Source organism: Rhipicephalus microplus, chromosome 4 (genome assembly GCF_043290135.1).
Source record: "Rhipicephalus microplus isolate Deutch F79 chromosome 4, USDA_Rmic, whole genome shotgun sequence".
Taxonomy (NCBI): Eukaryota; Metazoa; Arthropoda; class Arachnida; order Ixodida; family Ixodidae; genus Rhipicephalus; species Rhipicephalus microplus.
In genome coordinates this window covers 1,615,773-1,638,842 of record NC_134703.1, presented here as the reverse complement: position 1 = coordinate 1,638,842, position 23,070 = coordinate 1,615,773, and the positions used below count along the sequence as shown (strand labels likewise).

General features: G+C 45.7%; 1 protein-coding gene across 1 annotated transcript in view; it reads right to left on the bottom strand.

The window, feature by feature from the left end:
* LOC142814067 (kin of IRRE-like protein 2) overlaps positions 1–23,070 on the bottom strand; it is a 176,908-nt gene that overhangs the window by 132,979 nt on the left and 20,859 nt on the right. The window contains exon 2 of the mRNA XM_075892005.1: positions 18,477–18,589. Within this exon, the coding sequence (XP_075748120.1) occupies positions 18,477–18,589 (113 nt within the window). The remainder of the gene's footprint in view (positions 1–18,476; positions 18,590–23,070) is intronic.

Genomic DNA, 23,070 nt, shown 5'->3' with positions numbered 1-23,070 from the left:
TCGCTACGAAACGTAATTTTCTTATTTTATTATGTCTTCTCTTCTGTTTTCAAGGGGGGAGATGGCGATGGCTAGGAGAAGTGCGGTAATAGTTTTTCTTGTTTCCGAGCCACGGAAACGTGGCTTTTCTTCTGCGACAGGAACACTTTCCAAGACGATGCCATTTCCAAGACGTCAGGTACAGTACGACATAAAGAAGCCGTTCAACGTTACGCGGGCGTTACCGGAAATGCATATCATGATTCGAACAAACCACCATTGCGCAATTTTTTTGTTTTGAAAACTTCGCTCTTTATCTGACGTGTCATACTCTACAGCCTGGAAATGCCTCCGCTATGCAGGTTTAGCAGTAATCTTTTGACTGTGAATAAATATGTCTTTGCCGTACCACGCAAAACCCATTAGTTGTGTATAGACAAGTGCCTATTCGATCCATTCATTTATTTTTTGTGATGAAAAATAGTTGCAACTAAATTCACTGAAGCTGAGTGAAATTACACTTCAAAGTGTCAGGCGTCAAGTGTTTTAAGTGTTAATAGGATAAGCAGTAGGTGGCTGAGTGCTTAGGGATGCTCAGGAAGGCCGTGTTGATAACCTGGTTGCTCTTATCAGCACCATTTTTTTTAGCGCGTAAAAACATTGATATCTGGGGTTTAACGTCCCAAAACCACCATATGATTATCAGAGACGCCGTAGTGGAAAGCTCCGGAAATTTAGACCACCGAAGGTTCTTTAACATGCACCCAAATCTGAGCACACGGGCATACAACATTTCCGCCTCCGTCGGGAATGCAGCCGCCGCAGCCGGGATTCGATCCCGCGACCTGCAGGTCAGCAGCTGAGTACCATAGCCACTAGACTACCGTGGCGGGGCAGCGCGTAAAAACAGGAATACGAGCCAGACAGATGTCTTCGTATTTTGTGGTTTGCGCGGAATTCTGCTGTGGATTTTACTAACCCGTTTGGCTTTCCATACTACTGCTATTATCGGCTTCTCCGAACGAAATCCGTGATAGAAGAAATATAGGACATTAAATCAGATGCGGCATTAGGACGAGCAGGGAAGAAAGAAGAGATGAAAGGCGGCTTTGCAGCCTATAGTGCGCAATTGAAGCTAGTACAGAGAACTATGATGATGTCAACAACAACAACAACAACGACTACGAAGACAAGCAGAGAAGCGCTCCACGAAATCCCTTAAGCTATGTCAGAATCGCCAATGCTGAAAGAGAGGAAGGCCACGCGTCTCGCTTCAGATCATTCCGATCCCATCACGTGTCGTCAGTTCGCGAAGTGCACGCACCGAGAGAGAGAGAGAGAGAGAGAGAGAGAGAGAGAGAGAGAGAGAGAGAGAGAGAGGGGTCATGCACGTATGAAAACGGGAAGGGGACGAGGCCGCCGTCTCGAAAGCTCAATATTTCACCGGACCAGCTCGCACGCAGACTATTATACGCGGGGCGGGCAAGACGCCTGTAGAGCGCAGCATTCCCATTCTTCACGAGCCGCAAAACGCCACAACCCATTGGCCGCAACGGCCGTGCATTACTACACCGAAGCACTGGCAGCGACGTTCAGCAGCGAAGGAAGATCCACGGAGAAAACACGAAGCTATAGCGAAATAAAAGCTTCGCGTATAAAGCATGCGCGCGTTTCGTGTATAGCGTGCTATATGAAGCGAAACGGAGCTCGCCTTAAGGGTCTGCAGTGTGAAAAGGAAATGCCCTAAAGTCACCGCAGACCACTTTTATTTCTTTCAAAAAGCCACGCGACGAAAAACTCTACTACTGCCGTTACGTGTTTTCGTTTGCCCATTGCCTCTCGTGTATCAAGCGTTCGAGAAGAAAAAAACGCGATCCGAACAGGAGCGGAAAATTGAAATGTGACGTCTTTCAGCGAATGTCATTGGCTTCCCGCGTAGTCTATTCGGAGCACACTGGCGTCCTATTTCATGACAGAAAGTCTACCCCTGTTTCTTTGCTGGAATAGAAAGAACCTAGTTTGAACAGGATTAGCAAATGTGAAGGAGTGCAGGTTAAAGAACAAAGGGAATGTGCTAGTAAAGGCGCTGTTTTGAACACTACAGCCTGTAAAATCTGGTGGCGGGCTTCTAAGCTTGTAGTTAATTTCATACATATTTCTGTTATGCTTGTTGTACTGAAATCACTCAGTCAGGCTCGTAGCCAGGAATGTCTTTCTAGGGAGAATTGGGAGCACTTGTAGAAAGGCCTTGAAAAGCGCCTATTTTGATTAATTATTCTCGGTAACACCCCCCCCCCCCTCCATCCAATTCACAGGGGGGGGGGGAGCGGATTTTAAGAGCAGTCTTTATGGCTACGGGACTGTATTTTTTATAAGTGCAAGGACAATTGACGCATAGTTTTTATAATAATAATATTTGCTGGGGCTTCGCGTGCAAAAAAAATGATATAATTATGAGGCAAGTCACGATGGGAAACTCTACCATAATTTCAGCCATCTGGCGTTTCTCGACCTGCACGTAAATCTGTCGATGATTGTGGATTTAACGTTTAAAGCAACACTGTTGTTAGAGACGTTATGTCGTAGAGATATGCAATCATTGTGGCCATCCACGTTTCTTTATTGAACACTTCAGGTGTACGAGCGTGGTTTTTTCCGCCTACATGTATTCGTCGTCATCGTCATCGTCGTCGTCGTCGTCGTTTACATTGAGAGACAACCCACAAGCAATATGTGGCGTGAATTTTTCCGCCTGCAAATGGTCTATACAACGCATATACATAAAATTCCGCAAGCGCGCCCAGAAGCGTACCTTTAGCTTCTTAGCCGTGTGTATGCTTCGAACTACATGGATTAAAAACAAGAATATTCTAGGCTACAAAGGCCGTCTCCCGCGACCGGGCCACTTCAGATATTTTGAGCGATATAAAAAAAAGAAGAGAAAAACATGTCTACCTGAAAGATGACAAAATGTAAACAGGCTGTACTATCAGGCTGAGCAGAACACCTTAGCAGCCCTGATAAAGGACAAGGTAGTTCAAATTGACGTTCGCCAAGCGCCCCCCCCCCCCAAAAAAAAAGCGACCGTATTGGAAACGGCGCAGATGCACTGGAGCCGGTAGAGACCAGGGAGGGGGTTTCCGCGACGCGAAGTAAGTTTATAAAAGCCACCGCAGAAAAGTTGAAGCGAACATTGGTCGAATCGATGAAATGTAAGAAACGTACACAGCTACAGCCCAAAAGCCAATAGACGCCGGAAGAAAAATTATCGATGGCCACTCTAGGAAACGTTCGATGCGGTAGAGCATCATACGCGTCGGTGCACCGTAATAGATAACAATGGCTCACGGAGTTCCAAAAAAATAAGGTTCAGAAAAGCTGTCTGCGCTGGTCATCAGAAACACCAAGATAGGGTTAAAAAACAACGTAACAAAAATTTATAGATTTCTTCCCGACGGCGTTATATCTTAAAGGGTCGAAGAATGGGCGGAAGACCCATCACCTTGAACGTCTGCAGCAAACGCCAGATGAGGCAAACTGGAAGACGAAAGTGCAATGGGTGTCAACGATGCTCGGAGGCTACACGTAAAAGAATCTCTTCGGGCGAAAAAAAAAACAATAATGATGTTCGGAAGACAAGCCTACGGCGTCTCGTGCTTTCCTAGAGGCGAGAAAACAAATAACTTGCGGCTTCTAGATGACCACCATTGACGCCTGGCTTGTGGCACAACATATCTAGACAATTGAGCACTACAGTGTTAGAAAGACTAAGAAACAAAAAAATAGGCTGAAGCACGAATGATGCGAAGGAAAAGATGAATGCTCTAACCACGTAAGCGTTGGGCTGTATGAGAGAAACAGGGTGGAAAAGAAGGGCGTCCTACAGACGAGCAGCTCAGAGACGCCTGCGGTGCTTGACAAATGGTCGTCTTGGCGGCAGGCCTTTCTTCAGCTCAACCTCCCGTGGTAGTCAAATGAAAAAAAAAAGCATGTTTTGTTATTTGCGAGGCGCGAACAAAAACCGGCCTCGCGGGGGCCTCCCATGGCACACGACGAGCTCTCTCGTCGCCAGACGGCGTGGCACTCTCACACGCTTGAGAAGAGCGCCTGTCATAACACGACGGTGACGGAGAAGGGTGCACGCTGTTGTTTCTCGAGGGATCGTGCATTATCAATACCTTGGCGAAGCGGCGAAAAGCTTCAAGCTTCTTACAAGCGGCCAGAGCAAGCCATTCCTTTAAATGTTAGTTTTTTTTTTGAAGTTTTCTGGGACTTATATATATATTTTTTGTCATTTGAAGCTAAAAAAATCATGATATGGTTATAAGGGACATCGTAGTGGAGGACTACGAGATCTGCCATCCCCCTAAATCCAAGTACACGAGCTTCTCGCATTTCGACTCAGTTGAATCCGCCTTTTATCATGATGCCACGGGGCCGGCACCTTTCCCCAAGCGGTAATCTCGCGAAACGTCTCTCTATCTCTGAGGCTTTGCTTTCGGTCATAACGGTCGAGCCAGCCGCCCCCAAATCGCTACCACAACGACAGAAAAATGAGAAAGGAGGATTGCGGCCGCAGAGGCCGGGATTCACTACCACGACTTTCGGGTCCGCAGTCCTGCCCCATAACCTCTCGACCAACACGGCGGGCACTTATCGCACATCTCTGTGATGCTCAACTGCTTATCGGCAAGTTGGAAAACATGAGCGTACCTTCCGTCTTGACGGAAAATGTCTCCACAATTAACGCTCACTTGCCGTGATAGCTTCGATAGTAAGAAATCGCGTCGATTTGTTCGAGGACACATGTTCGTGTCCCGCCACATCGGCTGGATGTCTAAAAATAAAAATAAAAGTAGAGCGAAGATAACACAAGAGACAGGAAACAAGTATATATACAGGAATAGGCATTCACTGCTAACTGAGTTAATTACGAAAACAACTGTGAGAAAAAAATACTTGCTTTTTTTTTCATAGACAATCGCACAAGTATGAACGCTGAAACTTGAGCAATATTGGTGGGCGCTGTGGTTGAGGCCCGCAGTTTTGGGTATCGCCTGGTGCCGTTTAGGTCATAATTACGACGGACAAACAGACAAATGTACAGACAGACAGACCAAAACTTTTGCGTCGAGACACCCCAAGAAAGATTATCGTCTTTAAAATGCAGATGGTACGTCACAAACGCGGCTGCGCACATATTAGGGCTGTTCGCATCAAAAGCTATTGATTGATATGTGGCGTTTAACGCCCCAAAACCACCATTTGATTATGGGAGACGCCGTAGTGGAGGGCTGCGCAAATTTCGACCACCTGGGGTTCTTTAACGTGCACCCAAATCTGAGCACACGGGCCTACAACATTACCGCCTCCATCGGAAATGCAGCCGCCGCAGCCGGGATTCAAACCCGCGACCTGCGGGTCAGCAGCCGAGTACCTTAGCCACTAGACCACCGCAGCGGGGCTCGCATCAAAAGCTAAGGCGTATTACGGCATAGCTATTGAAGTTCGCACTTCCCCAAGCACACTGACGTCTGGCTGACGCAATCTTCACCCTTCAATTTCATTAGGAATACCTCCAACAGTTCACAAAAAACCGTTTTCCTGCTGCTTCCCAACACCTTCCCCCCCGCCGCGATGGTCTAGTGGCTAAGGTACTCGGCTGCTGACCCGCAGGGCGCGGGTTCGAATCCCGGCTGCGGCGGCTGCATTTCCGATGGAGGCGGAAGTGTTGTAGGCCCGTGTGCTCAGATTTGGGTGCACGTTAAAGAACCCCAGGTGGTCGAAATTTCCGGAGCCCTCCACTACGGCGTCTCTCATAATCATATAGTGGTTTTGGGACGTTAAACCCCACATATCAATCAATCCCAACACCTTCAGTCTAGCAAACAAAGGCACACAGCCACACACTGCATAGTGCGTAGAAATAGGCGCGCGCTTGTCCTTTGAGAGGGTCAACTCATGCTTCCGGACCCGCTGGTTTACACACGTGGCCGCTTGGCCAATGTATGATTTGCCACAGCTCAACGGCAATTCATGGTTTCATTCTCCAGCCGACCACAGTGCGAACGCGCGAAGATCGGCTCCTGCTTTCAAGCATGCTTTCCTGTGGTATTCACGAATTCGTCGCCGAGTTTTTAGTCCCATCGTGTACCTAAGTTCTCAAGAAATCAGCAGATACCACCTTTGTGCTGGTGAGTGGACTTTTAAACCGTTTTAGGGACATTTTTACACGGCAACGCCACCGGGGGATTTAAGCCTAACCAAGGAGGCGATTGTCGCCGATGCGCCGGCCCGGCGCCAACGCGACTCAACGCTCTGCGCGTTCCAGGATCTGCAACTGAGAATGGAATACCAAGTAGATGGAGAGGACATCTCTCCAGAGGATTGCACGGAAGACATGGGTTGGAAGGAAGCCGAAACAAGACGCTCAAGGAATAAGCAAGCCGCGGTTAGCGTTCCTCCTGCCAAGGGTTCGACCAAGGCTGGCGTTGCGGGAGACGCTCGAGCCAGTCGTAGTAGATATGACACCAAGCATACAATCGTGCGAGCTGGACGCATGCCGCCACTACCTAAGGACTTCAGCAAAATTGTGCTACGACCACGTGGAGGATTAAATATCTCGAGAATTGGCACTGGAGCCGTGGCAGACGCGATAGTACTGGCGGCCGGCGTCAAAGAGGAAGAGGCCATGCAGGACATCATCTGTTCCAACTTCCAGCAGAACATTATGGTGGCAAGCACTCCGGACCAAGACAGAGCTTCAAGATACCTCAAGGTCAAGCAAATTGACATTGGAGGCAAAGTTTTCGAGGTTAGCGCGTACGCCGAGGCACCCCACGATACTTGTAAAGGAGTGATTCGCGGGATCCCCGTAAGCGATACTCAGGACATTTTGACCCGAAAGATTGTGAACGCGAACAACCCGCTCGCGCTGCAGGCCAAGAGAATCAAGGACACCGGGACAATCATCATAGCGTTCGAAGGACACAAGGTGCCTAGATTCGTGAGATATGGACCTTCACTTTTGCAGTGCTCCCTCTACCGCAAGAACATCGATATTTGTTACGTCTGTGGAAAGCTGGGACATCGGACTGACGTCTGTCCGAACCCAGCTGAAACAATCTGCAAAGGCTGCGAGATCAAGAACCCAGATAGCCTGCACCAGTGCAATCCAAGATGCAGGCTGTGCGACGGTCACCATCCCACGGCAGACAAGGAGTGCAAGAACAGGTTCTTAGTGCCATACGTCGTCAGACGCAGACGTTGGGATAGATCGCGAGCAGCCGCAAAAGCCCGGGACGCATCAATCACATCGAGTCCAGACATCAACGACAAGAAGCTTATTCCAGCCTACGGGACCCAGAGCATCCAGACTACACAAGAACAGGAAAGACGGCCCCACTCCAGGGGGAGGTCGCGTTCCCGAAGAGGTTCTAGACCCAAGGCCCGCTCCCAATCACGGGGGCGCTCGAGTTCTCACGGTCACCATCAGGGTCGGGATCAGCCTGGGCGGCATCCGAATGGCCAGCTGCCTGGCGTTCAGTTCGAGATTACGGCTCCCCACCCGGGGAGGACGCCTGCAGTTACTTCAAAAGGCAGCTGGGCTGAGCGAGTGCGCAACGGCGGGGCAGAGGTAATGACAGGTAAGCTGCCAGAGCATGATAGAATTGCACAGCTAGAGCACGAAAACGCGAGACTTACAAAATCAAATGAGAGGCTATCAGCTGAGTTAAAGGAAATAAAAATTCTTCTCACTAAGCTAACCAGCGCGCAATCTTCACAGCCAATGCCTCAACCAGTTGATGTCCCTGTGGCTGAAAACGTGGGGGACTCGAGAACCACGAAAAAGAGGGCAGTCATGGCAGAACACGTGGAAGCCAACCAAACGACCATGTCAGATATGAAAGAGGTGTTTGACACGCTCAGCAAAGTAGTAGCCAATCTTAGCGAGCAGATGGGTAGGCTACAATCAAGCGTGGCGGCACTGGAAGAGCATATGACTTTGCGCATTACAAAGGTGGAAGCATATCTGCACAACACAGCAAGGCCTCCTCATGCACCAAGCTCACCACTTCGGCCACCAATACTAGTGGTACCAAACCTGTCGACAGGTGCAGCATCAGGCTCTGGCCGCCCATGTAGTAACCATGATGGCAGCGCTACGTGAAGCATTTCGTATCTGGCAATGGAACTGTAGAGGTTACCTTAAAAAGAAGGCAACCCTGCAGCAGTATATCAGGAGCAGCCAAGAAAAGCCTCATATTATATCATTACAAGAGACCCTTTCACCGCAAGCAACGTTGCCTAGATTCCGGCCTGTAATAGGGGATACTGAAGGGAGGGGAGTCTGCCCCTTCGCATGCAACAAACTAACGCACGTAACCCACGACCTCAAGATAGACGCAGGCCGGTTGGAATACGTCTTGGTAGAGATCGTGCCGGGTACCAGCAACCGTCAGAGCATTTTCATTCTCAATATATACAGCAGTCCAAAGGAACAAAAGAAAGGGTTCAAGACGGTTCTAAAAAAGGCTGTTAATATCGCCGGGGAATGTCCACTCGTCATAGCAGGTGATTTCAACGCCCCTCATCATACATGGGGTTACAAGTACAACACTGGGAAAGGAAATCGACTTTGGCAAAGTGCCAGTGAACTTGATCTCACCCTAATTACAGACCCCAGCCTACCAACAAGGCTTGGTACATCTTGCTGCAGGGATTCCACCCCGGACCTTACATTTGTAAGGAACATCAAGAAGGCCCAGTGGATGAACCTTGCTGTAGATCTAGGGAGTGACCACTGCATTCTTGCCACTACCTTCTCCGTGGAGCGTAAAAAGCAGAGAGAATTTCACTTCACAGACTGGGATAAGTTCAGGAAGATAAGGATGGAAAGAGAACAAGATGGCCACAAACAAGGCTTGGAGCAGTGGGTCAAACAGATTAAAGATGACATCATATCCGTCTCCTCCACCATTACCACAGATTTTCCGGTTGAAAGAATGGATAGCCGGCTCGCTCATCTTCTTGAGGCAAAGCAAGCACTACTGAACCGTTGGAAGGGTCAGCGCCTGAACCGAAGACTGAGGAAGAAGATAGCTGAGGTAAACAGATCAGTCGAGGAACATTGTCGCGCACTATCGAGGCAGCAATGGGACGAAATCTGCAACTCCGTCGATGGTCAGATGCGCAATGGCAAGACATAGAATATGTTAAAGCATCTCCTCAACGAAAACACCACCAAAACAAATCAAAAGTATGTTATCGCTCGAATTTTGCATAAAGAGATAGGGCGCACTACAGAACAGCAAGTTGTCCAGCAGCTAGTGCATAAGTACCTCCCAATCAAAAGAGGATTGGCACCACCAAGTAGACAGTACCAGGGCGCGCCAAATCCAGGTCTTGAGGGCGACTTTAACATCGAGGAGATCAGAAGAGCCTTGCATGATCTCAACGGCAGGTCAGCCCCTGGCCCGGACGGTATATCAAACAAGGCCCTGCGTAACCTCGATGACGATTCAATTGAAACCCTGAGGGATATGATCAATTCAGCATGGAAAGACGGCAGGGTGCCAGAGCAGTGGAAGCTGGCCAGCACGATCCTTATTCCTAAGCCAGGAAAGCCCCCTAACTTGGACAACATGAGGCCAATATCCTTGACATCATGTATCGGCAAGGTCGCAGAACATGCCACACTGCACAGGATAAACAAGTACTTGGAAGATAACGACATATATACACACAATATGGTTGGATTCAGGGCAGGGATATCCACACAAGATGCATTGAAGCTTATCAAAAACCAGGTCATTGACAATGAAACCAGAGACGTGAGAGCCATTCTGTGCCTAGATCTAGAAAAAGCGTTTGACAACATCCACCACTCATTCATACTCGAAGCAATTTCCAAGCTTGGTCTAGGGAAAGCCTTCTATGACTACGTATGGTCCTTTCTTACAGATCGGAAAGCCGTGATGAAGATTGCAGATATCGAGACCACAGCAATCGAACTAGAAGCTAGGGGCAGGCCACAAGGGGAAGTGATTTCACCAATGCTGTTCAACATTGCCATGATTGGACTGTCAAAGAAATTATCGAGCATTGAAGGATTGAAGCACAGCATCTACGCAGATGACATTACCATCTGGTGCACAGGTGGAAGCGAGGGGCAGAAATAGAGCGCTCTGCAAGAGGCGATTGACACCGTAGAAGACTACCTTCGCCCTTCCGGGCTTAAGTGCTCCTCGAGTAAGTCAGAACTTTTGCTTTATCGGACTGCACGCCGGGGACCGAAGCCCAGGGGATGGAAGCCGTTAAACCAGATAGACATCCACCTCCGTACAAATCAAGGGGATGCCATCCAGAGGGTCGACTCCATCAAAGTCCTGGGAATGCTGATAGAGTCTACCGGCGCCAACAGCAAATCTATAGCCAAGTTAACTCGGAAAACAGACAGTGCGGTGCACCTCATACGCAGAGGGGCCAACAAAAGAAATGGGATCAAGGAAGACTACCTCATCAGGTTGATGCATGCATTTGTTCTAAGTCACTTCACATACGAGGCAGCAATGCACAACTGGTCAAGAACAGAGTCCGAGACACTGAATGTGCTCCTCAGGAAAGTTATCAAGAAGGTCCTGGGCCTACCCATACATACCAGCACCGAGCGTCTGCTTGAGCTTGGCATACACAACACGCTCGAAGAAATAGCAGAAGCCTAAGAGAGAGCACAGTTTGCAAGGTTGTCTACTACAAGGTCGGGGAGAATGATCCTGCAGGAGCTGGGCCAACACCCGATAGCAATCAGACGCAATTACAATGATATCCCTGACAACATCAGGGAGACTATCACGGTATCTCCTATACCGAGAAACATGCATCCAGAACACAACGTCGGAAGAAGAGTAGCGAGGGCCAGGACTATACTTCGTCAAGTCTCAAACGAGAAACGAGGGGTCGTATTTGTTGACGCGGCTTCCTACACCAATGGGAAAGCGTTTGTGGCAGTGGTAGTCGATGGGGCTGGCCATGTCGTCAACTCAGCGACGGTCAGGACGAAAGACCCAATCATTGCGGAACAAGTGGCCATCGCCTTAGCACTCAAGATGGATAACATTGAAGTCGTCTACAGTGATTCCATGGCAGCACTACGGGCGTTCGCCAAGGGGACGGTCTTTGAACAAACGCTGAATGTACTGCAAGGCAAGAACATATCACATCATCTTCTGAGTTGGTTCCCAGCTCACCTTGGACAAATCAACGATTCCCCTCCCAATCTCAACAAAGCAGCACACAAGGCGGCGCGAGAACTCTCCAACCGCGCCTCCCCGGGGATGCGTTCTACCGGTGAAGGGGATAACCGGGAAATTCTTACAACATATAACGAGCTCACTAAACATTTCTACCTGTCTAGAAGGATTTTCTCTCCACCTCACAAAAATCTAACCCGGCCCCAAGCACTTACATTAAGGCTTTTGCAAACGCGGGTGTACCCTACTTTGAAAATGTTACACATCATGTACCCTGACCTATACCCAAGTAATCTTTGTCCACATTGTGGGGAAATAGCTTCATTAGAACACATGTTCTGGCAGTGCACCAAATTCGCTCATACATCGAACATCACCTCTGCCAGATGGGAGGCGGCAATCCGCAGCTCATCCTTGGCAGATCAGCTCTGGGCTGTCCACCAAGCCCGCGAGGCGGCTGAGGAGCTAGGCATCTCAGTCCCCACGTGAGAGCTGCCCGCAGCACAGTGATCTGTGTTTTGGAGGACCAAATAAAAGTTTATCCAATCGAATCCAACGGCAATTCATATACCCCCCAACCCCACAAGGTCCACGTAACGCCTAGTGGCCTTTGTTCCACAATTTGTCTTGTGGATAACCTTATCGGGAATATGATTCTTACATAGCTCGGGCAGCTTGGGCGGCGCTGAAAAGACGATCGGCACATTGTGCTTAGTCACAACATTCTTAAAGGTTATGCGCTACTTTGTGGATTTCGGGGATCGCCTCAGGCCTTGTGCTGTTTTCGTGTGTGTGTCTGTTTTCTTCCGGCCCTGGCACTTTACCTTCTGTAGCAACGACTCGGCTGCAGCCATGTGCACCAGTATACATTGTCAGAATACACTGACAACCACAACCGTTTCACTTGCTGATAAAAACATTGTTAGCGATAAAAACATTGATAGTGATAAAAAAAACATGGAGACATTGTTAGCTTCAAATCTAAAAAAAGTCCTAACTCACCCAGCAACGTAGTCTATTAGGCTGCATCTCGATTGTGGGTCCATGACTACGATATAAGAGCAAAAACCGTGTCCGCGCTTAGAGTAAACGTAGGCAGCCGATCCAACAAACGTGATCGATCGCACGAAACATTCTGAGCTAACAGACGGGTTCTCAATGTGAGCCCTGATAATTTAGTGCAGTGTTCGTCAGCAGTGGATGTTTCGGGGACCTTTCATAGACCGGTAGGAGTGATGAGAGCCCCGTTGCAGTGAGAGAAAATGGCAGAAGGGGGCACCATTATTAACACAGCATGTCGCGTGATATAGGCGGCTTTTATTTCTTCCCGGCAGAGAATTATCAAACTGAAGTGCCGCGCTAAGTCTATCTCAACAACCAGCCATTAAGTGATCCGGTCTGCGACCATGTTCAACCTCTTCGTAGCTGTGATTTTTCTTCAAGTACGCAAGCGAGGAAAAACCATGCCCGTTTGCTCATGTGGTGGAAAGCTGCAAGAAAAACTTCACTTACATCTCATGTAGAAGGTGAAACATAAGTAAGCCTCGTTTTAGTGCATAAATAATATGTGGTGTAGCGTAACAAAATGTTTCGAAGGGGCCATTGTTATTGTGCCTCAAAAAGCGTATTTCTTTTTCAAGCATTCGTTCTGTAGAATGTTATCTTTTTTTTAGAATGAACTTTCCGCGTTCCCAAAAATGACTCCGAGGAACCTCTGGGGTCCACGGGCCTGTATATGAGAACCACTGGTTTGGTTTTCTATCCATACACTCATTAATTTACCTAACTCTACATGCGTTTTACAGCCTACTTGCTCAGGTGCCCGCAGAATTGTAAAAGTAATAAACGAAGAAAAAACGGAACAGGAATCATGCTCTAAAGCTAGGAGTGACGTGGCCATTAGCAAAGAACTCTGCTTCGCAGACTCATCTACATAAGTAACTCAGTTCGTAAGAGGGAAAATAAAATGCAGGTCACGTAGTCGACGATACAACGCCGAAAGAGCTAATTAAAAATCACGTGACGCCGAAACAATGTGCCCAGAAAAGAAAGTTTAGAGAGATTACCTTGGCAACAGGCTGGACATGCGACTCCATATGTGGCGTATGGAAATTATAAAGGAAAATAAGCAAGAGAGAATAAAGAAGTATCAAACGTGGACACACAAATATGTCACTTTGTTCACTTGAGTGCCCCTGCAAGCGTGCGCGTTTGTGAGGGTTTTACAGCAGGTATAAATTCGATTAGAGCGAATGCGTCGGAGAGTTCTTATCACATCAGGGGAGAAACGTAATAAAATCAAAGAAGGCACCAAACGTGGCTAGGAAGGAAGCGCCAAAATTGAACAGGTGGCGAAAACTAGCTAGAAAATGTAATACGTGTGCACCCTTTGTGAATGTGTAAGTGTGTAAAGTATTAACTCATGTAAATCCAAAACGCACACCACTGGCCCAATTTTAATGAGTGGTGATAATTTCGACTTCACTGTGAACCATCATTCGCGGCTGTTACTAGTGAAGAAAGAAAGAGAGTAGACCTTCAATCAATAAGCCCTTTTCTTTGTTGTTTTACTTGATGTGATTTTAGGAAAAGCAAATAGATCACAGCAGCTTTTCCGGGCATCTTTCTTTCTCAACGTTAATTCTTGGTATACATTCAAACTGTTTGCGGGGTATTGAGTTATTCTTAATATTATGACTTTTCTTTACGAGTACTGAATCATTTTCCAGAACATAAGGAATTAATTCGTGTAATACACAGCTTTTTATCGTAAATAATTAGTTACACTATGCTGCTGCGTTTTCTTCAAGAGTGTCTATTATGAGACGCTTTGAACGGTCCATGCGCGAATTGGTTAAAATATTTCATCGTTTACATTGTTACTGACTGCCGATTTTGCGTGAGGGCGACGCAGCAAGCAATGCTGGCAAAAATATTGGTAAGAATAAATCATACGCCCTGCGGCAAGATCTGCGCAAAGAAGAAAACGCTACATTTTAATTGATGATATCACAACAGAGGACATCCACATGAAAACGCGTCTTGAGAAGACATGAAAGATTAAAAATTGTGCTAATCGGGTGCTTTCTTCCTCGATGTGATGATGTTCACACTACAATGAACGCTGACGTCAGGCTCGATTTCATCTAACTTGAATCCTCCAAATTTTTTCGGTGGGTTTACCTAGGCGTCAAGATTGAGATATCCCAACGATACGTAATGCGCTTGTTCTGCCTTCGATGCCTCCAGGCGAATCAGAAAGTGCAGCTGGCTGTAGAGCGGAAAGGAAAAAAATAGGAAAGCCACTCAAAAATCACTTCCAAGAGGCAAGCCGAAATGACAAGTTCGCCAACAATTACGCCAGGGGCCGATGCTGGCAAAAACTTGCGCCAGCAACAAACCCGATTTGCGCACTCCACATGCACCGAGACATGAAATGTGGGAGAGACGAAAGCTCATTGGAATACTCCAGATACCACCGTTACCAGATTACCGTTTCTAGTAGCTTCGTTGGGCGTGCCCTGCCAAATAAGCCACCTTCGAAAGTCGAGCACTATCACCGGAGGGCCAGGGCCGCATCTCGAAGTACGAAATTAAATCCAAAAAAGCAACGGCAGCGGCCGTTTTGTAGTGGTAGCACAAACGATACGATTTTCGCCATCTGTATATTGATTGCATCTTCGTCACGTCGCTCTTGCTCTTGTATACTTATGTTTCGTTTTTTTAACCCCCTGTCATAACTGCAACCATGCTGATTCCCACGCATACTATAAAATTTATGGCTCACCGTCCGAACATTGAATTTTTACGCCGTCATGATTGATGATTTATTGATTAATTGATTGATTGATTGATTGATTGATTGATTGATTGGTTGATTGATTGATTGATTGGTTGATTGATTGATTGATATGTGGGTTTTAACGTCCCAAAACCACCATATGATTATGATTATGATAGACGCCATAGTGGAGAGCTCCGGAAATTTCGACCAACTGGGGTTCTTTAACGTGCACCCAAATCTGAGCACACGGGCCTACAACGTTTCCGCCTCCATCGAAAATGCAGCCACCGCAACCGAGATTCGATCCCGCGACCTGCGGGTCAGCAGCCGAGTACATTAGCCACTAGACCACCACGGCGGGACACGCAGCCACAAATGTTTTCCGAAAACAATTTTAAAACAGTTGCGTAGCCGGGATAGCATGTCTTGATTTTATTATAATGCAATAAAAGTGCAGTAATGGCGACAATGAAAGTGAACAAACTTTACAAATACGGAAATAAGGTTCATGAAATGATGTCGACCAAGCATACCAAAAAAACTCAAAATGCGCAAGATGGACTTTGAATGTTTTAGCGCGTAGAACCAATAAGGGCACGTCTTTGAAAAAAAAACTTCCTATTGAGATTCAATGCGTTTCACGTGAATCGCAAGACACTAAGCGCATGTCATACACAAAAATAACGCGAATACGTATCTTTTGTAAACAAAACAATCTATGCAAACTTTTCTCATTAGACATTTTTTATACTGCTTCATAAATGAATATTATTTATTAGTACAACGTTACGGTAGCACAATGTTGAATGAACAGTGTGTTCATTGTCTTGTTTTTCTGCTTTAAAGCGAAGCTTGTATTGACCTTCTGACTTAAAAGATGGCACTTAGAAATTCCCTCCTCAACCACAGCTGGTGTACACCAAGAAAACAACAAACGAAAATAAACCGATTCTCCTTCTGGGGCTCGAATTAGAGCCTAGGTGCTCCCGGTCCGTTTATGGTGGTGTCCCATCGTGGTACAACTCAGTGGCTATATGACGCTACACTGCGAAGCATGAGGACACGAGATCGATCGAGGGAGATCTCAAAAAACAATTGGCTCGATCAACGGTCGCATCAGCCAATCTCGTTATGCGAGTGGAGTGAAGAACCACCTGTGTATTTATATTGCTAATATGTACACGTCGAAAAGGACCAAATGTGGCAAAATAAATTCGGAGCCACCAGCAATAGCTTGCTTCATAGTAATATCTCGTTTCCACCATTTTCAGTTTGTGTCGTGTCAGCATAATTTCGACTGGAGCACCTAAATCAGAGCCAAAATTACTTATAGCGTACAGTTTCCTAACCATATAACGCAGTTATAACGAATGTAATTTGTTATACTAAAAATTTCGTGCCACGTTTGACTACATAAGCACTGTACGTGTGCGAAATAAAATGCGCAAGCAAGAGAACTCAGTCTCTCGTATACATTGCCTGCTCTCCTGAAGTGAACTTCCACTAAATCTATTATCAGACACTGCATAGCAATAAGCCCAAATGGTCACGATGATAAAGTGCAGCGTTAGATTACACGGTACATGAAATTATATTTACGTTATATCTATTCGTCAGCCGAGTTTGTGAGTGACAAAGAAAGATTTACCATTCAGAATGCGCATATCTATCTAAAGCAGTCTTTTATGACCAGGCAGAGTACCCGTTAAGTTTTTACATTTACAGTCGATCATGGAAATCGAGATTATCAATATAATTCAATAAAACAATAACGCAATATGGTGATTGAGAATACCACTAGTTTTGACATGGCAGATCACTCACAACATTTGCGAGTGCACAAGACATCCTCCTACTGAATATATATTACCATGTCACGGGCACTCTTTCTGTCGTCTCTATAAATCATAGTTTATGGTAGATTATGTGGAAATAGAATAAAACAGCAACGGAACCATCCGAGCTGTAACGTTCACGTCAGCGTGCACCAGCAGTAACTTTTCATCAGTAAAGTGCAGTAGTCTCTTGCTCAAAAAAGTAGTGGTAGCGAATGTACAAGTTCGCTTCAACATATCTGCAGAAAGAAGCGCAAACGCACACACGATTGTCTTTTTTGTTTCTTGCTTTACTGCCAACAAAGCGGAGATCTACGCTCGCCACTAGCGTGCATTCACTGCCAGTGATCCGTCAACGTATTTTTCGTTACGGTATCTCAGCGGCAGCCACGCAGTATACTTTCTCGGTCGTTTTTTTGAAATGAACCAAGTCTGATCAAACTGGAGCGTTTGAAAGTGAGATGTTCAATAACTCAAGAAGCGAATAAATAATTTTTGATTTAAGGCAATAGTGATAAAGCAAGGAAGAATTTGGACATGGTGTTCTGGAGAACGGTTGCCGTGTCTAAAGCACGCCTATGTGAGGCAACACCATGGTACGCATAGAGTACAGGTCGCGCCCTTGCTGATGCTGAAATTTACAAGGCCATTCGACTGAAAGCCGGAGTTGCGCTCAAAAAGAAGGAGCTTCATAAGCGATAGAAACAAAATATAAAATCATTACGTATAATAAGTTATAATAAAATAGAATAGAATAGAAATAATAGAATAGAATAGAATAGAATAGAATAGAAACAAATACGTTTTCTTATACGTATGGTAAAAAATCAACAAATTTGATTTCATGACACCGAACAAATCCTCTAACAGGCTGACGCCATACAGTTTAAGAATAAAAATAGAGTTTTCGAGGAGAAGTTCTGCTATACAGCCGTAATCGTCATCTGACTTGATTACGTTTCTTCTCGAAAACTCGGCGCTGGCCATTTTCCTGTCAACAATGCTATGTCACACTAATACCTCGCATGCCGTGCGAACTACCGGAACCTTGATGATAACGCGAGGAAAGTACTCGAAGTGGATGACGATTATTGTTGCGTGGCAGATATACTCCCCAAATACTTCATTTTTTATACATGCAGGTAGCACAAGTAGCGGGAAGCGCATCTACTTGTCTCGATTCGAGCGGGGTGAACTCGTTCATCATTCAGCTTCGCGGAAGTCCACAGACCTGAATTCCATATACAATGGTACACACGCCAATCCCAAAAGACGACTATGCGAGAAAATAAAAGACTGCAGTACAGCAACTGGGTCTTGCATAATGCGCGTGAACGCGCTGCCAAAAATATGACCGCACATACGCTTGATGCTACCGCCATAACTGACATCTGGTATACTGTCGCATATTAGCATCTGCGCCACATGCAATGAAGCTCCGTATCGTTTTAATTTTTGCCCAATTCCTATTGTTCGGGGCATGAGCAAGTTGATGCTTACATCGGCATACGCAGTTTCACCGATCATACCATTTTATCGGGAAAGCGGGAGCTCGTGCCTAATAATAAAAAGCAATCAATGCGATAACAAATCGTATTGTCATACGAAGAAAGGCTGGCAGCTCACTTGTTTCGTAAATAAGACCGCTTCAGCAAGTGAAGAGAACTTCTTGGGGTGTGTGGCTTGAAGGCAAACATAGCCATGGAAACGATAAGTGCACGAGCATAGGCGAGCACACCCTGTAGGGCAAAGTACAGAGCCGAAGGCATGCAGGCAGCTAAGAGTCGGCGAGAGACGGACGGGGAGACGCCCTAAGCTCGCCCTATGTATTGTCGCTCTATCTCGTGTGTGATACCGAAACACGTTTCTGGCATGCTGAGCCACCTCAACTACGAGCGTACTACGAAAGGGAAATTCAGTATATGAATAGGTGGCGTTTAATAAGTTGGTGGATGTATGCCTATAGTTACCGAGTGGATTAGAACAGCTCGGGGTGTTGAAAGTTCGAATTCTCGGTTGCGCGCTTCGGATAAACTTTCCTCGGACTATTTTTTTCTTTGTGGCATTCACATAAATATATAGACACCTACAGTCCTGTACATATACGAAACGCCACGACTGCGGAGACGTTGGCAGTAGATACCACCCAAGAGTGACCGAAATCACTATCGCAATAAAAATCTTAACGTTTAGCTCAGTCCTTCGCCATCTCTCGCGACTCCCAACAACACTTTCACTTCGGCATGACAGTTGCACTCTGCCGACAACGTATCCGGTCCTACCGAAATGTCGCTGTCACTAAATGTTCCGGGTATCTCGGAGTGCTTGGCAGGCCGCTGAAAGGCGAGTCGAGACGTCTCCTCCACTCACCGTGAGTGTCGTAATCACAGCTTCCCTCGACTTTGCAAGAAGAACACGGATCAGGTATCCCGGAAACAAGATATCGCAAGATATTCCCTTTCAAAGAAAGAAATAATTATATGGCGAGAAAAGGAGCCAAAGAAGGAAAGCTCGAACACACACACACAAAAAAAAAAGATTGTCAGTTTATCCTGTCGTGCAAGACCTTGCTTTTCATTATTGTGACACTTGATGCACCTTTCTTTTTCTTTTTGTTTCGTTTGTGGAAGGAGACACGTAGATGTACGATGCCACTATCAAGATCTGGGCGAGGATATGAGACACCTCGGTAAGTGCGAGTGAAAAGGCAGCGCAGACGCGGGTCAAGTCGAGCCGAAGACGTAGAAGGGAGGACATTCCAGCACCGGGTTCCCGGAGAATTACTCGACGCCATACATGCTGTCATCCGGGGAATGCCAGCCTCGCAAACAATGAAGGCAAATATGCGAGGCGTCGTTCGCGCTGACCTTTTACAATGCCTGCGAGGCATCTTTGCAGACCGCGCTTTCCCATTTCATCTTATTTGGTCTGATGCCTCGACCGAGGTTTTAACGATCGATACACCGTGACAGCCAAGCGAAAGAGAAGCAGTCTGTGTGTGCAGAGTAATTTTACCGTCGTAATACTCTTTAAACGATAGCTAGTATGTAATATCCCCTTCCTCAGGCTGAAACCTGTGCTGTACAATGACCTCTGTAACTTTTTCTGGACAGCTTTCAGTTAGCTTACGCGGTAAACGCTGCTTTTTTTCAATCACGATTGCGACATGTTTCTCGCCACAATCAATCAATGAAACACTAGAAAACTATTCTGCTAGTCGCAAGAATAAACCAACATCATTGCTACACCTCGTTTGTCTAAAGCAATGACTTTTCTTGACCTTGAGAAGAACGAATAAATTAAAAAATGCCACTAGTTTAAAGCAAGATTGCTACAATAGCGCCATATTGCTGAAAAGGTGAAGCGCTACAGCATAGCATTTGATGCAGTGGTTTCTTCTTTGTTTTGCGAAAATATGTACGAAAGTTTTCAACTTTACTTTCCCTGTGAAGTGAGAAAACATATTACTTTTTCGAAAAATTTGAAATACATAGCACTGATAACGAAAACACTTGGCTGAACCCTCAGTCAGAGGAATCGTTATAGCGCGAAACTAAAACGTGCCCTCGTAGAAACAATTGAATGTTTGGGGCAAATTTATACAACACAGCTTGCACAATGATTATTTGTGTTTGGCAGCTATTTAACGCGGATGCACGAACATTGACACTTGGTTGTACATCTCTAACCTGAAGACAAGCAATTTTTTTAGAGGAGGGGGGTGTACCTAATAATATATTCGCAATGCATAACAACAATATTGAAAAAGGGGGCCTAAGAAAAACATTTCCTCAACAATTCTGTTCTTCTCTTACGCTTAAGCAGAATAGCCACTATCTGCTTTCTCCAAAAATGGTAAGAAGGGGAAGATGCAATTTGTAAACAGAGGTCGCTTCGAGCCAACGTGTTGACAAGCAGACTTGTCTTCCTCAAGGCTGGAACAGCACAGTTCTGTTCCATCTTCGAGGAAGGCAAATCCGCTTGTCGACACGTCCTCAGGAAACGATCCCTGTTTACGGTTTTTTCTTCGCTGCTTTAAGTAATAAAAGTGCAGGGCTTGCAATGTGCAAGTAATTCTTGCCTGTATTTGTACGCTACCTCATTAGGTTACTTCTACATATATCTAGTTTTACTCTTTTGGAACATTGTCACAGTCTATGTGGGTGAAAGTCGCATTACATATTCGAACTGAATTTATACAGATCGTTTACTTAACGAACAGGTTGCAACCTGAGCAATTTTTTCTTTAGTGTCATTCTATGCATTGCGTGACCTCTATGCGTATCTCTATGCGTATTCGTCCCACATGTCACAACAAAATCTCGTAAAATATTTTTGCTCATGAACACCCCCTTCCGACGCTGTACGCGAACAACACTTCAAGCGAATGCACACTCATGGAGGTCGACGCAATAATGACATGATAATCAAGATGATTCATGATACCAGTGAAGACAACACGATTTGCATACATAGTTGAGAGATAGGTTGGTTATTAAGCTTCGCGCGTGCTCCTGTTGCCTCACTACAACTGGAGCGTGAGCGCATGTACTTGTACGTATCATGTAACGCAGCTGCGCGTGACTGTTAGGCAGTATAGCTAGAAAAGCGAGTGTGAATAAAATATGTAACGAATAGAATATGAAATATAGCTACAATATCAGTTGGTTTACATTCCATGTCTCACTGTGCCCACCCTTAAATCAATCTACCGAGACCTACAACGTTACACTTATCTTTGCCTCCTAGCAACCATGCTATGCGGTGATGCTACTTACGAAAAAGAATGACAATGAGGCGACGTTTCTCGTCCTCCACACAAACTAACGCCATTCTAGAAGCACCACATGACATGGCTGCGCTCATCTGTCAGAACACGTTCATACACTATTGTGTTATCAATATTTCGTTATAACATAGCTAGTATCGTAACGAACGTACCTAAGCACAACTCTTTTAAGCAGCTATGCCGAAGCCCTCAATGAGATAGTTGTGAGCTTGCTGTCTAAACACTTTGCTTGATACGATGAAGCATGCTTTTAGAATACCAGTTATAGTGTCTCTACTGTGAAAAGATGCAGCTAGCTTGGGAAATGCTTTCGTCAAAATGGTTTATTTGATTGCTGTTTGTACGGCCTGTAAAAACGGCCTGTAAAAACCAAAATTGGCAGAATCGTTCAGCCGTTCACGCAGTTTTCGAGTTTACTTCATCGATTGTCATTACTTTAACGTATGGTCTGCTTCTTACGGACTCAACAGAAACAATCACTTAACGTTGCTTTGTTGAAAATGTGCTACTGCAACGACGATCGTAAACATAGTAATTATAAGACACTGTTATAACATTTTATAGAGGTCACGTCACAACCCATCGAAATAGAATCTGCCGATATTGACCGAGTCGTATCTCCCCTTTTGATCGCAAAATAACAAGTAGAGCTGGAGAAGTAAAAGGAAAGCAGTGAGTGAGCTAATCAATACTTAAACCGATTTGATTCACGTATGAACTTCCAATGCTACGAGTTGGATTATCGATTCAGTTTTAATGTGATTTCAATACAGGCTGACGACAACCAATTTCTAGATATTCATTGAGCATAAAATAAAAGGCCAATATTAAATACAGTGCAGCCTTACATAGGATCTCAAAGCTTCAGTGGCCAAAAATTTTAAAAAACGAGTAAATTGCGCATCATCCACCATCAGACGTTTCCAACGGGAAAGTGCGGCTCGAGAGTGGAGAGTCTGCGATGCGACATAAAGACTACATCGCTGAGACACCAGCTGGAAGACAAGCATTCAAGCCCGATATTTTTTGTGAATATGGTCATAAAATTAACTGCATACTACGAACGCTTGAGCTATCTAACATAAAAGTCGAGGTACGTTGAGCGTTGGTGACTAACGTGGTTGCTTGGGCGAATTGGTACGACATTGTTCGCGTAAAAACAGCGTCAATAACGAGGGACAAAAAAAGAAGGAGACAGACAGCGGCACTGAAGACAGAGAGCGTAGGTGAATACACCAAATGTGTGCATGAAACAGCAAGATTTTAAAAGGTACTTTAAAATTTTAAATCGACTTTTTTTTTCTCATTACCTATACCTCTTGTTTTCTCTTGATGCGCTTATTCATGTTCCACTGATATAATTGTAAACACTTTAACTCACTTGTTTTGATTTTGCTCCATATTCCGTTCTTTTGCTGTACTACTCATCAC